This window comes from Budorcas taxicolor, chromosome 15, assembly GCF_023091745.1.
Source record: "Budorcas taxicolor isolate Tak-1 chromosome 15, Takin1.1, whole genome shotgun sequence".
NCBI classification, from domain to species: Eukaryota; Metazoa; Chordata; class Mammalia; order Artiodactyla; family Bovidae; genus Budorcas; species Budorcas taxicolor.
This window is the reverse complement of record NC_068924.1, coordinates 81,237,607-81,254,449: the sequence shown is the minus strand read 5'-3', so window position 1 is coordinate 81,254,449 and position 16,843 is coordinate 81,237,607. Positions and strand designations below refer to the sequence as shown.

General features: G+C 42.1%; 1 protein-coding gene across 1 annotated transcript; it reads right to left on the bottom strand.

Annotated features, from left to right (window-relative positions):
* Positions 1-13,111: 13,111 nt before the first annotated feature.
* On the bottom strand, positions 13,112-13,808 carry LOC128060701 (28S ribosomal protein S26, mitochondrial-like). The gene has a single exon (XM_052653081.1). The coding sequence runs from the start codon at positions 13,806-13,808 to the stop codon at positions 13,194-13,196; it is 615 nt and encodes a 204-aa protein (XP_052509041.1). The 3' UTR covers positions 13,112-13,193.
* Positions 13,809-16,843: the final 3,035 nt, after the last annotated feature.

Here is a 16,843-nt window from a genome sequence, read left to right as displayed (position 1 = left end):
CTGTTGCTTTGAAGAGCAACTGAACAGGTGATCCAAACAATGAAAAGAATAAGAAGCAAGGGGGAACAAAAGGGAAGAAAGAGAGCAGACACTTTTAGGGCAGAAAGGAATTTTAATGAGGAGAGGAGCAGTCAATGAAGGGGCTGAATTGGATGCCTTTTGATTTGTACTTTGTTCAGGTAGCTAGCTCAGGTAGAAGAACTCAGACTGAAATGTACCCTTTACTCATAGAATCAGAATCTTAAGTTATTTGAAATTTCCGTGAGAGTTATACAACATCATGGTCCAAGTCTGTGTCGCTTGCACTCTAGAGACAATCGCAAACTTTCAAATGGTCTCTTACAAAAGCTCCATTAGGAAGAGTTGACAGCTATTCAGCATACCTAGAGAATAAATTTTTCCTTGTGATAATATTATATTTAACTGGGGAAAAAGCTTTCCAGCTGGAGCCTACAAAAATATGTGCAAAGAATTTTCTTGAATACTGAAAAGGAAAATTCACCTTGTTTCATATTTTCTTTTGCACAAAATCTGTGGACTTTGTAGCAGCTTTGTTACACAGTTATATCATTAGGGCCTACATCAGGTAAGAGCACCAGGAAAATTCTCACATTCCTAAGGTTTCTAAAAAGCATCCTCAACTTCCTCTGTGTCAGCTGTAGGAGCATCTTCTTTTTTGCGACACTGAAAAAAAATTAACATCTTAAAAATCACATTATGATTCCTAAAATCATACATATAGTAAATACTTAGTTTTTAAAAATACAAGCAATAGTGATGTTTATAGAACAAAATGTGAAGGTGCCATTTGTCCTCTTTTGGTTTCATCTCTATCTCAACCCACTCTCTTAATTGCTACTGAATCGCATATAACTTTTGGTATACTCCCAGACTTTTAAAATAAAATATTCATGGTCTTCTGCAACATCAACAAATGCCAGCACTGCAGAAGCCACCCTGTCCTGACATTCCCAATTACTGCCTGCTCCTTTCCTCTGAAAGTCGTGCCCCTCTCACTTACAGGTAATCCATGCTTTCTTTTCTTTCTAATTTTCCCAAGAGCTTCCAGCCCTCCCTCTAAACATTATAGTTTAGATTTAGTTTTGTCCGATTTCAAATATTCTGTGAGTAGAATAAAAAGTAGGCGTTCTTTTGAATCTACCTTTTAATAGTCAAGATTATTAGGTGAGATTGATCTGTGTTGCTAAGTGTAGTTATTCCTTATTTTAATCACCATGTAGAATTTTATTCTCAATATATTCACCACTCACTGAATGCATTTCCACTTCAGGACCATTATGAATAATACTGACATATATATGTTTATTTTTTTCCCTAGAAGTTTATCTTGCTACATGTGTACCCACATTTCTGTTGAGTACATAATAAGTTACTGATAGGGTATGCATATCTTAATCTTCAGTAAATAATGCCCCAAAGATTTTCAAAGTTGTTGCAGTAATTTATACTCCAACTAGGAGTGAGAAATTTCTTTTATACACAGTCATTACCATCACTTAAAACTGCACTCTTAAATAGTCATTCTGTTAGGTAATTAACACCTCATTGCAGCTCTGTTCTAATGTTATTATTGGGACAGTTGGGTTTACGCCTGACCGCTTGCTGTGTGTTCTCTGTACGCGTCACGTGTTTTATAGTCCTCCTTTACTTGTCCATTTTATTTTACTATAATTTGGGGAATTTTCTCAGTCATTGGTCAGGGGTTACAGTATGCATTTTACCTTATCACAGCCTGCTTCAGATGAATGCTAATTTAATTCCAGTAAAATACAAAACCTTTGTTCTAATGTGGCTACATTCCTTCCCCTTCCTTTGTGCTATTATTGCCACATGTATTACATCTACATATGTGACATGGAGAAGGAAATGACAACCCACTTCAATATTCTTGCCTGGAAAATCCCATGGACAGACAAGCCTGGAGGGCTACAGTCCATGGGGCCGCAAAGTGTCAGACATGAGCATATGTTGTGTAACCAATGATATAGTGTTATAATTCTTGCTTTTATAATCTTAGCTCTTTTAAAATTTCATATAAAAAAAGAAAAAATATATATTTACAGACTAACAGTTGGCAAACTGCAGCACATGAACCAAATCTTCTCCATTGCGTGTTTTATAAAGTCTGACTGACACAAAGCCGCACCTATTCATGCAAACACCGTCCACGGCTGCTTCCATGCTATTACGTGAGTAGCTGGGGCAAATGGAATTAAAGTTGGTGATAAACACGAACTTAAAATAAGGAGATGACCTTGGATTAATTGGGTGAGCTCAATGTGGTTTATGCGATTGCCTTTTAAGCTAGTTAAGAAAGAACAAATGACATATTTAGACTGTTTTTAAAATAGCTATCTGATGACTACCTTTCCTGGTGCTCTTTCTTCGTGTGTATCTGAGTCCCGCCTGGTACTATTTCCTTTCAGTCTGAAGAGCTTCCTTTGCTGTTTCTTGTAAGGAAGTCCTGCTGGCCACACCTTCTCAGCCATTGCTCATCTGTATGTCTTCATTTCACAGTCATTTGTGAAGGATAGTTTTAAAGGATCTAGAATTCATGCTTGACCGTTTTTTCCTTCCAGCACTGTAATATGCTTTCTACTACTTTAAGGCCTCCATTGTTTCTGATGAGTTAGCGGTTAATCTTATTATGGATCACACTTACCCTGCACATGAAGTCACTTTTTCTTGCTGCTTTCTCTTATTAGTTTATTTCTGAATAATCTAGGAGTGCATCTCTGTGTTTATTCTGAGATTACCGAGCCTCTTAGACGGATGCATGCTAAGTTGCTTCAGTTGTGTCTGACTCTGTAATCCTATGAACTATAGCCCGCCAGGCTTCTCTGTCCATGGGGTTCTCCAGGCAAGAATATTGTAATGGATTGCCATTTCCTTCTCCAGGGGATCTTCCCAGCCCAACTGAACCTGTGTCTTAGATGGACAGCATAATATCTTTCCTCAAGTATGGGAAATTTGGGGCCATTATTTTTCCATTTTTCCCCATTTCCTCCTTTCTGGTATTCCTATTATGCGTATATGAGTGCAGTAGATGGGGTCCCCCACAGACCTCTGAGGCTGTTTATTTTTCTTTTTTTCACTTCTTCAGACTGGATGATCTATACTGTTCTACCACATCTGCAGATTTTGTCTTCTGCTGACTCAAGATTTGCCCTTGGGTTTTTCATTTCAGAAAGGATGTCAGTCCTGAGTATTCACTGGAAACACTGATGCTGAAACTCAAACTTCAATACTTTGGCCACCTGATGCAAAGAGCTGACTCATTTGAAAAGATCCTGATGCTAGGAAAGATTGACGGTGGGAAGACAAGGGGACAACAGAGGATGAGATGGTTGGATGGCACCAGTGACTCAATGGGCATGAGTTTGAGTGAACTCCGGGAGTTGGTGATGGACAGGGAGGCCTGGCGTGCTGCAGTCCATGGGGTCACAGAGAGTCGGACTGAGCGACTGAACTGAAGTGTGCATCTTCAGGCCTGGCTGGCTGTCAATCTCTTGCCCCAATGGTGTTGTAATCTCAGTTAGGCCAGGTGTCAGACTGGCTTTTCCAGATAGTTTGCAACTGAAGTCACCGTCGTTTTAATAATACCCTTAGTCATAAAAATTTCTTTGCTCTACTCCAAGTAAAAGCAGCCCTCTGCAGCAGTGAGACTGCTGGTCCTCGCAGTCTGTCTCACCCAGGTAAATTTCTTCAAAGTGGAACTTGGAGCTGAGGGGACAAGTTGGAACTGGAGCTGCCGCAAGTTGAACTGTCACAGACACCCACCTCTTGCCCAGGGTTTTCTAAGGTTTAAAGCAAACACTCCTCTGTTGTGTTGCTGAGCTGCTGAGTTGTGTCTGACTCTGTGTGACGCGATGGACTGCAGCATGTCAGACTGCCCTGTCCTTCACCACCGCTGCTCAAGCTCATGTCCACTGAGTCAGCGATGCCCTCCAACCAGCTCCTCCCCTGTTACCCCCTTCTCTTCCTGCCATCAATCTTTCCCAGCATCAGGGTCTTTTCCAGTGAGTCAGCTCTTTGCATCAGGTGGCCAGAGTATTGGAGCCTCAGACTCAGCATCGGTCCTTCCAATGAGTATTCAGAACTGATTTCCTTTAGGATTGGCTGGTTTGATCTTGTTTATTTTTGTTTTAATATTGTTTCATGTATTATTTTTCTAATTTTATAAACAGAAAAAATAGAAAGTGAAATATTATATTTTATTAGTACCAAACATTATATCAGAACACTTTATCTCCTCATAAAGTGTACTTACTAGAAATTACATCTCTAGTTTTGCCAGCAAGTTAAATGCAACACTCACCAGACCAACGCAGCCGAAGATTGTGTATGTGAATGCGATAGACACTTCCAGTGAGTAGAAGCTCAGTAAGACACGTGAAATTTCTCTCCCAAGTTTCTGAAATCAGAAAATAGGGATACATTTTGCATTCTTATCTTTTTAAACACTTAGAAAAATTTTGATTGAAGTATAGTTAATTCACAGTGTAGTGGTAGTTTCAGGTGTACAGCAGTGATTCAATTATACACACATATGTACGCATATATGTACACGTGTGTGCTCAGTGGTGTCCGACTCTATGCAGCTCCATGGACTGTAGCCTGCCAGGCTCCTCTCTCCGTGGAATTTTCCAGGCAAGTATACTGGAGCCGGCTGCCACTTCCTGCTCGAGGGGATCTTCCTGATCTCCTGCACTGGCGGGCAGATTCTTTAGCACCAGCACCACCTGGGAAGTGGTGTACATATATATATATATACACAGTGTACACAGTGGTGTCCATATATATATACACAGTGTATACAATGGTGTACATATATATATACACAGTGGTGTACAGTGTACACAGTGGTGTCCATATATATATACACAGTGTACACAGTGGTGTACATATATATATACACAGTGGTGTACATATATGTATACAATTCCCTGTTGGTTACCTACTTTATATATAGTAGTGAATATATGTCAATCCCAAACTCCTAATTTATCTGCACTCCTCCCTTTGGTACTCTGGTACTCTGTTTGTTTTTGATGTCTGTAAGTCTATTTCTGTTTTCTAAATAAGTTCATCTGCATCTTTGAGATGGACATACAATTTTTACTCTTCAGTTTTTAAATGGACTGCCTCGCACTGATTGATTTGCAGATATTCAGAAATCCTTGCATCCCTGGGACAAATCCCACTTGATCGTGGTGTGTGATCTGCTTAATGCATTGTTGGATTTGGTTTGCTAGTAGTGTGTTGAGGGTCTTTGCATCTATTTTCATCAGTCATACTGGCCTGTAATTTTCTTTTCTGTGGTATCTTTGTCTGGTTTTGGTGTCAGGGTGATGAGGCCTCATAGAATGAGTTTGAAAGTGTTCCTTCCCCTGCAATTTTTGTGATAGCTTCAGAGGACTAGGTGTTAACTCTTCTCTAAATGTTAGAATTCACCTGTGAAGTCGTCTGGTCTTGGACTCGCTTATTGGAGGTTTTAAAATCACAGAATCAATTTCAGTTCTTTTAACTGCTCTGTTCATATTTTCTATTTTTCTTTCAGTCTTGGCAGATTGTGCCTTTCTAAGAATTTGTCCATTTCTTCTTGGTTGTCCATTTTATTGGCATATAGCTGCTTGTAGTAACTGGCAACCCATGGGCCTCTGTATGTCTGTGGTGTCAGCTGTAACTTCCCTTTTTTTCTAATTTTATCGATTTGGGCCCTCTCCCGTTTTTGTTGCTGTGTCTGACTAAAGTTTTATCAATTATTTTGCTCACATTTTCAAAGAACTAGCTTTGCATTTCATGGACCTTTTCTACTGCTTTCTTAGTCTCTGCTTCACTTATTTCTGCTCTGATGTTTATGATTCCCTCCCTTCTACTACCTTTGGTTTTTATTTGTTCTTCTTTTTCTAGTTGCTTTAGGCATAAGGTTAGTTGTCTGAGACTTTTCTCACTTCCTGAGGCAACCCTGTACCATGATGAGCTTCCCTCTTTGACTGCTTTTGCCTTGTCCCGTAGGTCTCTGGATTATCCTGGTTCTGCTTTCATTTGTCTCTCAGGCATTTTTATCTCCTCCGTGATCTGTTGGTTGCTCAACAGAGTATTGTTCAGCTGCCACGTCTGTGTTTTTTGCAGTATTTTTCTTGTTGTTGTTCAGTGTCTAAGTTGTGTCTGACTCTTTGTGACCCCGTGGACTGCAGCATGCCATGCTCCCCTGTCCTTCACTCTCTCCCAGAGTTTGCTCAAATTTACGTCCACTGAGTTCTATGATGCTATCCAACCATCTCATCCTCTGGCATCCCCTTTCCTTGTGCCTTCGATCTTTCCCAGCTACAAGGTCCCTTCCCAAAGAGTTGACTCTTTGCATCAGGTGGCCAAAGTATTGGATCTTCACCTTTAGCATCAGTCCTTCCAATGAATATTCAGGGATGATTTCTTTTAGCATTGACTGGTTGGATTGCCGTGCAGTCCAACAGACTCTCAAGTTCTTTATGGTCCAATTCCCACATCTGTACCTGACTACTGGAAAACCCAGAGCTTTAACTGTACAGATCTTTGTCAGCAAAGTGATGTCTCTGCTTTTTAATATACTGCCTAGATTTGTCATAACTTTCCTTCCAAGAGCAAGCGTCTTTTAATTTCATGGCTGCAGTCACCATCTGCAGTGATTTTGGAGCCCAGAAAATAAAGTCTGACACTGCTTCCACTTTTCCCCCTTCTATTTGCCATGAAGTGATGGGACTGGATGCCACAGTCTTAGTGTTTTGAATGCTGAGTTTTGTGCCAGCTTTGTCACCCTCCTCTTTCACCTCCGTCAGGAGGCTCTTTAGCTTCTCTCCACTTTCTGCCATCAGAGTGGTGACATCTGCATATCTGAGGTTGTTGATATTTCTCCCAGCAATCCTGATTCCAGCTTGGGATTCATTCCGCCTGCATTTCACACGATGTGCTCTTCATGTACGTTAGGTAAGCAGGGTGGCAATGCACAGCCTTGTCATACTCCTTTCCAAACTTTAACTGGTCCGTTGTTCCATGTCTGGTTCTGTTTCTTCTTGTAGCTTATTTCTAACCTCATAGCTGGAATAGATGGTTGATGGATATGATTTGACTTTTCTTAAATTTACCGAGGCTTGCTTTGTGTCCCAGCATGTAATCTCTCCTGAAGAATATTCCATATGCACTTGACAAGAATGTGTATTCTCCTGCTTCTGGATGGAATACTGTATAAATGCCAGTTAGGTCCATCTGGCCTAATGCATCATTTTAAAGCCTGTGTTTCCTTATTGGCTTTCTGTCTAGAGGATCTGTCCCCTGATGACAGTAGGGTGTTAAGTCCCCTGTTACTATTGTGTTACAGTCAATTTCTCCTTTTATGTCTGTTTACATTTGCCTATATACTGAGGTGCTCTACGCTGGGTGCATATATATTTACAATTATATCCTCTTGGATTGATCCCTTGACCATTATGTAGTGTCCTTGTCTCTTAGAATAGTCTTCATTTTAAAGTCTATTTTGACTGATGTAAGTATGGCTACTCCAGCTTTCTTTTGATACCCATTTGCATGGAATCCCCTTTTTTATCCTCTCACTTGCAGTCTGCATGTGTCTCCAGGTCAGTGGGTCTCTGATAGACAGCTTATTTAGGGATCTTGTTTTTTTATCCATTCGGCCAGTCTATTTCTTTTGCTTGGGTCCTTTAACCTACTTACATTATACGTGGTTGAAATTGCTGATCTCTTTATTCCCAGAGCATGTTAGATACCCTTCATTTGCACTAACACTTCCTTCCTCTTCAGTTACTGGTTTTGATATCATACTTGTGTGTGGATTGTTTCCTACCTTTCCTATATGTTTGACTTTACCACGAACTTTCCCATTTTGTAATCTTCTTGTTTCCAGTTGTGGACTTTTCTTTTCTGCCTGGACAGATTCCTTGAGCATTTGTTGTAAAACTGGTTTGGTGGTGTTGAATTCTTTTACTTTTGGTTTTCTGTGAAGTTTTTGATATCTCCATCCTCAAATCTTAACATGAGGCTTGCTGGGTAGAGAATTCCTGGTTGTAGGTTTTTCCCTTTCATCACTTTAAATATATCATGTCCTGCTCAGCTGATAGCTTTATGGGGATTCCCTTGTGTATAATTTGTTGCTTTTAATATCTTCTCTCTATCTTTACTTTTTGTCAATTTGATTACTATGTGTCTTGGCATGTTCCTCATCGGGACTCTGCCCTTCCTGGTCTTGGGTGACAGTTCTCTTTCCCATTTTAGGGAAGTTTTCAGCTTTTATATCTTCAAGTATTTTCTCAGGCCCTTTCTTTCTTCGATGGGACCCCTATAATGCAAATGTTGGTGCATTTGATGTCTCAGAGGTATGTTAACCTGTCCTCATTTTTTTTCATTCTTTTTCCTTCTTTTCTATGGCACTGATTTCTACTACTCTTGTCTTCCAGCTCACTGATCCATCGTTTTGCCTCATTTATTTTGCTTTTGATTTCTTCTAATTATTTTTCATTTCAGTTATTGTATTCTTCAACACTTCGTATTTTCTAACTCTTTGTTAAAAACTTTCCCCTCTGTGCATCCTTTCTTTTTCTGAGTTCTTGGATCATTTTTACAATCATTATTTTGAGTTCTTTCTTGGGTAGACTGCCCATCTCCACTTGACTTAGTTGTTCTTCTGAGGTTTTGTTTTTCATCTGGAACATGTTCCTTTGCTGTCTCATTTTGTTTAAACTTCTTTTATTTTTATGAATGTGGTAGGTTCCATTTCTCAGTCGTGGAGATCCTCTGTAGGGGATAGATTATGTAACCCAGAAGTACATCTCTCATCATCCAAGGGCAAGGGACCAGCTGGTCCCAAAGTAGTTTCTGATCTGTTTGTGGACTCATTTCTCCAGGCTGTGGAATCAGTTTCCTTGCTTCTGGTGTCTGCCCTCTGGGGGGTTAAGCTGGTTTACAGGCTCACGCAGCCTCCCTGGCAGGATGAGTTGGTGTCTACCCACTGGTTGGTGGAGCTAAGTCTTGGCCCTCTGTGTAGGACTGTGTCCAAGGGGTATGGGCTCAGAATGTCTTTAGGAAGCCTGGGGTTGTGTGTCAGCCTACTTAGCTGTTTGGCTGGAGGTATGCCAGAACTGGAGCCTACAGGCTACTCAGTGGGGCCAGGTCTTGGTGCTAAAGACCCAAGCAAGACGTCTGCCTCAAGGAGAGTTCATACAGATGAATACTCCGAGATGTCTGCCACCCGCTTTTATGACCTCAGAGGGAACAGCTACTCCTTGCTTCCCTAGGAGACCTGCTAAGACCAGCAGGTAGGTCTGACCCAGGTTTCTATAAAGTCATTGCTTTTGTCCTGGGTCCTGGTGCTTGCGAGGCCTTGCATATTCCCCCCAAGAGTGGAATATGTTTTCCCCAGTCCTGTGAAGCTCCTGTAAGCAGCCCTACTGGGCTTGAAAGCCAAATACTCTGAGGGCTCCTCCTCCTGATGCAACCCCTAGGCTGGTTAGCCTGATGTGAGGCTTAGAGCTCTGACTCCTGGGGAGAACTTGTTATATATTCTCCAGTCTGTGGGCCGCTCACCTTGGAGGTATGAGATCTGATTACATCATGAGTATGCCCCTCCTAGTGTCTAGTTGAGGCTTCTTCTGTACGTCTTTGGATGCAGAGTATCTCTTTTAGTAGGCACTAGTCTTTTTTTTATCCACAGTTGTTCAGCAGTGATTTTGTGATTTTGGTGTGCTTTTGAGAGGAGGTGAGCTCAAGTTCCTTCTCCTCTGCCGTCTTTTCTCCTTCAAGTTTAAAGTTTTAAGGTGCCTAAAAGATCTTGAAAACTATGTTTAAATGTGTAGGGATGACAGAGATCTGCCGTGAGATCCAGTCTTGAGCCAAGTCACAGCACCAAAAAAGTGCTCAGTCCTGTGTAGTTCTCTTAGCTAAGAATCCGGGCAAACCTGAAGCAGCAGACAGGAAGCACAAGAAGACTGGCGCTTTGCTCAAGTCACAGGAACGCCTAGTGGATGCAGCGACTTTACCTGCATTATTACCCTTGGTAAGTGCAGATGTGTTCTTAGAAGGAGCTCCTAATATGACAGTCAAGGAGAAGATGGGAAATAGAAGATGAATAAGCTTCTTTCACTATTCGATTTCCCTAGGCATTCCTACTCCTGTGCCTTCTGCTTCTCTTTCCTAGCTTTCATTCCCCCAATTAGTTATCTACAGCTTTAATTCTTGATCTTCGTCACTCAGCAGTCTTGTCTCAATTCTTGGAACTCTTCATTTTCATTCTATTCACTACAGTCTCTGGTATAGCTCACTATCCAAACTCATCAGTCAACAAGATTTGGCTCATGTCTCCAATGATAAGAAGATTACCAAGAGATTTTATTCAACACCAAGCAATTCTCATCATTAAAACCGCTATTATTACAAATACTTAAATTTACATGTGTAAAAATCTCACATAGAAATTGCCACAGTATCAGACAGAAGAATCAGTTCAGTTCAGTTCAGCTGCTCAGTCGTGTCTGACTCTTTGCAACCCCATGGACTGCAGCATGCCAGGCTTCCCTGTCCATCAACAACTCCCAGACCTTGCTCAAACTCATGTCCATCGAGTCAGTGATGCCATCCAACCATCTCATCCACTGACATCCCTTCTCCTCCTGCCTTCAGTCTTTCCCATAGATAGAAGAATGAGTAAATTCAAAAAGAGAACATTTTACTTAGAAGTATAAGGTGATTGTGATTTCTGAGACAAATATAGCAGATCCCTTTCGCTGCTACTGGAAAGATACTTCCAACTACATATGAGGATGAATGATTTGGTACTAAGCCTGAAAACAAACGTAGTGCTTGTGCTGGCTGTGAAAAGACACGAATGAAATACTGATCTAGATGAAATAACATCACAATTCTCTCTCTTTCAATTCCTTCACCTTTCCCCTTCTCTTTTTCTGGGTTTATTTACTGCCTTTTATATGCAAGAAATTATTGGGTGGTAGCCATTAGATGGTAAGAATGAAATGACAAAGTTCCTGATTTCTCAGTTTATATTCCAGTAGAAAATACAGAAGGATAATATAAGGTTATATATGATAAGGTTAAAGATGTCAAAATGGATTAAAAACTTGCTCAATAATTACAGAGGATAGGAGACTCATCTTAAAGTCATTCACATCTAGGAAGGCTTCATAAAGAAGTAGGATATTTGAAATAAGGACTAAGAAATCTGAAGGAGGAAAGCAATAATAGTCCAGGCAGCTCTGGTTTACTTGTTTCTCTATAACCTATTTTGTTTAAGACAGAATTTAATAACATAAATTGGGACAAAAATAATTAAGAAATGGAGACATTAAAAAATAAACCCAAACTATATATGACCTACAGTTTGATAATGTGAGCAAAAAACTAAGTGCAAGAATGAACATAACATTTTTTGAGAAAATTATAAAACAAGTTTAACAGAAGTAAAGTGTTCATTCAAGATGATATTAACAAGAAAATAAAGAAAAGGCTATAGTGGGTTTGAAGTAGCAAAGTAAAGAATTCTCATTTAACTTTATCGACAGAAAGATAGTCACGGCGCTTTAGCTGGAAATCACTTGTGGCCTGGCAAGACTGTAGAAAGGAATTTTGCCCTCACTCCTCAATTTCAGACAAAGTCTTCTCTTAAAAGTGGAAAGTTGTGTATCTGAGAAAAACAATAGGAAGCATGACTGAGTTCTCAACATATGATTTAAGCCTCTAAATTCAGCTTAAGTCAGTATGTGCCCCTTTTTCTGGAAGTCAATTTGGGTTGTATTTCTTGTCTCAACCAAGTGATCCTTAATTAGTTAAATTTAACTAAATGATATGCAGTAATTGGTAACTGGGAAGACAGTGTAAAGCTAAGGGTGAGGTTTAGTTCAAGGTTTTGAGACTAGGATATCGAAATAAGGGAGTCTCGCAATACAGTATTTTTGAGGAGGCAAATATTTTCTATTTTATGGATGCAGAGCTTGAGATGATGGCAACAGAAACAAATTCAAGTGGAAAAGTCATTAGGATGTTAGAACAAGCAGCTTGGCATTTGGGGGAGGACAGAGCAGTTAACTAACAGATATGTGATAGGATTTCCTCCACTTATACCAGGAAGAGGGAAGTTAAACTTGTTCAAGGGGTTACACACAGTGAGTATGAAAGGTACTGTCTGAATAAAGGCAGCTTATTGGTTTTGGATTTATTGTATGAGAAGTATTTTTCAGAGGCATGAACTTTTGGGGACAGCTGAACCTACATGAGAACACTGATGACTTGTTCAGTTTGTGAATTTAGTCAAGCCACTAGTTTATGTTAGGAAAGCTGGCATTTAGAAAATCTTGTGAAATATTGGCGCCCTTAGAAACTGTTCAGTTCAGGTCAGTTCAGTTCAGTCGCTCAGTTGTGTCCGACTCATTGCAACTCCATGAACCGCAGCACGCCAGGCATCCCTGTCCATCACCAACTTCTGGAGTCTACCCAAACCCGTGTCCATTGAATCGGTGATGCCATCCAACCATCTCATGCTCCGTCGTCCCCTTCTCCTCCTGCCTCAAATCCCTCCCAGCATCAGGGTCTTTTCCAATGAGTCAGCTCTTCCCATCAGGTGGCCAAAGTACTGGAGTTTCAGCTTCAGCATCAGTTCTTCCAATGAACACCCAGGACTGATTTCCCTTAGGATGGACTGGTTGGATCTCCTTGCAGTCCAAGGGACTCTCAAGAGTCTTCGCCAACACCACAGTTCAAAAGCATCAATTCTTCAGCACTCAGCTTTCTTTATAGTCCAACTTTCACATCCATACATGACCACTGGAAAAACCATAGCCTTGACTGGATGGACCTTAGTCGGCAAAGTAATGTCTCTGCTTTTGAATATGCTCTCTAGGTTGGTCATAACTTTTCTTCTAAGGAGTAAGCGTCTTTTAATTTCATGGCTGCAATCACCATCTGCAGTGATTTTGGAGCCCCCAAAAATAAAGTCTGACACTGTTTCCACTGTTTCTCCATCTACTTCCCATGGAGTGATGGGACCAGATGCCATGATCTTCATTTTCTTTTTTTTTTTTTTTTTCATCAGAAACACCAACTGCTTTATTTCAGATCAGGCCTAACCCCTTTACTTCCATGGTCCCTGGGTGGGTACTGTCCTCACTGGGACCTCAGGAGCCCTTGTGCTGTGGCTTGACCACCAGCCCCTCTCTGGTGATGGCCCAATTGTAGCTCTTGGGGGAGTCCAGAGCTTCTTCCACCCGCGCCTCCAGATTCTCTCGGGTGATGAAGTCTTTTGCATCCTCCTGCAGCTGCAGCACTTCCCGCTTCTTGAGCTGGGCCCAGGCCTCCGCCTCTCGGGCTTCCCGAGCCGCCTCCTCCGCTTGCCGCCGCTCCTGCTCCCGCGCCTCCTGCCGCAGCCTGGCCATCCGCAGCTCATGCAGCCGCTGGTTCTCTGCCTTGTTCCAGGCCATCAGCTCGCGGTGCTCAGCGGCATCCTGCAGCGCCTTGCGCTCTGCCAGGACACCGGCTCGGGCCTCATGCACCTTCCTGCGTACCTCGGTCACGAATTCCCTTCTGAGGGCGCGCACCGTCTGGCGGTACTGCAGGTAACGCTCCGTCAGCACGAATAATTCCGCAGGATCCACGGCGGGCGGGGTCGCCACGCGCCCGATCTTGGACTTGGCCGGCGGATCGTGGCGGGTTTTTCGGCCGCGCGCGAGCAGGAGAAACTGGGCAGGGGGGCGGCCCAAGGGCCGCGCGCCCAGGGTACTCAGCGCCTTCATTTTCTGAATGTTGAGCTTTAAGCCAACTTTTTCACTCTCCTCTTTTACTTTCTTCAAAAGGCTTTTTAGGTCCTCTTCACTTTCTGCCATAAGGGTGATGTCATCTGCATATCTGAGGTTATTGATATTTCTCCCGGCAATCTTGATCCCAGCTTGTGCTTCCTCCAGCCCAGCATTTCTCATGATGTACTCTGCACATAAGTTAAATAAGCAGGGTGACAATATACAGCCTTGACATACTCTTTTTCTTATTTGAAACCAGTCTGTTGTTCCAGGTCCAGTTCTAACTGTTGCTTCCTGACCTGCGTACAGGTTTCTCAAGAGGCAGGTCAGGTGGTCTGGTATTCCCATCTCTTTCAGAATCTTCCACAGTTTATTGTGATCCACACAGTCAAAGGCTCTGGCATAGTCAATAAAGCAGAAATAGATGTTTTTTCTGGAACTCTCTTGCTTTTTCAGTGATCCAGCGGATGTTGGAAATTTGTTCTCTGGTTCCTCTGCTTTTTCTAAAACCAGCTTGAACATCTGAAAGTTCGCGGTTCACGTATTGCTGAAGCCTGGCTTGGAGAATTTTGAGCATTACTTTACTAGCGTGTGAGATGAGTGCAATTGTGCAGTAGTTTGAGCATTCTTTGGCATTGCCTTTCTTAGGGACTGGAATGAAAACTGACCTTTTCCAGTCCTGTGGCCACTGCTGAGTTTTCCAAATTTGTTGCCATATTGAGTGCAGCACTTTCACAGCATCATCTTTCAGGATTTGAAACAGCTCCACTGGAATTCCATCACCTCCACTAGCTTTGTTCGTAGTGATGCTTTCTAAGGCCCACCTGACTTCACAGTCCAGGTGAGTGTGAGTGATCACACCATCGTGATTATCTGGGTTGTGAAGATCTTTTTTGTATAGTTCTTCTGTGTATTCTTGCCACCTGTTCTTAATCTCTTCTGCTTCTGTTAGCCCATACCATTTCTGTCCTTTATTGAGCCCATCTTTGCATGAAATGTTCCCCTGGAATCTCTAATTTTCTTGAAGCAATCTCTAATCTTTCCCATTCTATTGCTTTCCTCTATTTCTTTGCATTGATGGCTGAGGAAGACTTTCTTATCTCTCCTTGCTATTTTTTGGAACTCTTCATTCAAATGGGTATATCTTTCCTTTTCTCCTTTGCTTTTTGCTTCCCTTCTTTTCACAGCTATTTGTAAGGCCTCCTCAGACAGCCATTTTGCTTTTTCACATTGCCTTTTCTGGGGAATGGTCTTGATTCCTGTCTCCTGTACAATGTCACAAACCTCCAACCATAGTTCATCAGGCACTCTATCTATCAGATCTAGTCCCTTAAATCTATTTCTCATTTCCACTGTATAGTCATAAGGGATTTGATTTAGGTCATACCTGAATGGTCTAGTGGTTTACTCCACTTTCTTCAATTTCAGTCTGAATTTGGCAATAAGGAGTTCATGATCTGAGCCACAGTCTGCTCCCAGTCTTGTTTTTGCTGACTGTATAGAGCTTCTCCATCTTCAGCTGCAAAGAGTGTAATCAATCTGATTTCGGTGTTGACCGTCTGGTGATGTCCATTGTAGAGTCTTCTCTTGTGTTATTGGAAGAGGGTGTTTGCTATGACCAGTGCGTTCTCCTGGCAAAACTCTATTAGCCTTTGCCCTGCTTCACTCTGTACTCCAAGGCTAAATTTGTCTGTTACTCCAGGTGTTTCCTGACTTCCTACTTTTGCATTCCAGTCCCCTATAATGAAAAGGACATCTCTTTTGGGTGTTAGTTCTAAAAGGTCTTGTTGGTCTTCAGAAAACTGTTCAACTTCAGCTTTTTCAGAGTTACTGGTCAGGGCATAGACTTGGATTACCGTGATACTGAATGGTTTTCCTTGGAAACAAACAAAGATCAGTCTGTCATTTTGAGATTGCATCCAAGTACTGCATTTTGGACTCTTGTTGACCATGATGGCTACTCCATTTCTTCTAAGGGATTCCTGCCCGCAGTAGTAGATATAATAGTCATCAGAGTTAAGTTCACCCATTCCAGTCCATCTTAGTTTGCTGATTCCTAGAATGTCGATGTTCACTCTTGCCATCTCCTGTTTGACCACTTCCAATTTGCCTTGATTCGTGGACCTAACATTCCAGGTTCCTGTGCTCTTTACAGCATCAGAACTTGCTTCCATCACCAGTCCCATCACAACTGGTTGCTGTGGATCAGCGGCTGCGATGGCGCAGGAGCGGCCTACAGAAGCTACTTCACGTCCAAGGTCAGGGGCAGCGGCTGAGAGGAGCTACCCCACTTCCAAGGTAAGGAGCAGTGGCTGCGCTTTGCTGGAGCAGCCGTGAAGAGATACCCCGCGTCCAAGGTAAGAGAAACCCAACTAAGATGGTAGGCGCTGAGAGAGGGATTAGAGGGCAGACAGACTGAAACCCCAATCACAGACAACTAGCCAGTCTGATCACATGGACCACAGCCTTGTCTAGCTCAATGAAACTAAGCCATGCCGTGTGGGGCCACCCAGGATGCGCGGGTCATGGTGGAGAGGTCTGACAGAATGTGGTCCACTGGAGAAGGGAATGGCAAACCACTTCAGTATTCTTGCCTTGAGAACCCCATGAACAGTATGAAAAGGCAAAAAAAGATAGAAAATGTAGGTATATAATTTTATAATGCCTCTAGGAAAAGATACTGTATATAAGTTGATTTTGTGTAATTAATCACAGCAAGTAAAATTGAAATTTTTATGTTTGGGAGATTGTGAAACTGATCATTAGTACTGAGTTCACGTCAGATAAGTTTGGTCTACGATGGTGTGTAATACTGTTTGCAGAAGGTAGTGAGTGAGTCAGTGAGTGAAAGTCGCTCAGTCGTGTCTGACTCTTTTCAACCCAATGGACTATACAGTCCACGGAATTCTCCAGGCGAGAATACTGGAGTGGATAGCCGTTCCCTTCTCTAGGGAATCTTCCCAACCCAGGGATTGAACCCAGGTCTCCAGTACTGAAGGTGGATTCTCAAAGTCTTGGCAATTATGCCATAT

Excerpts from the sequence above, each read along its gene's own strand:
- LOC128060701 (XM_052653081.1), bottom strand. The coding sequence starts at position 13,808 with ATGAAGGCGCTGAGTACCCTGGGCGCGCGGCCCTTGGGCCGCCCCCCT.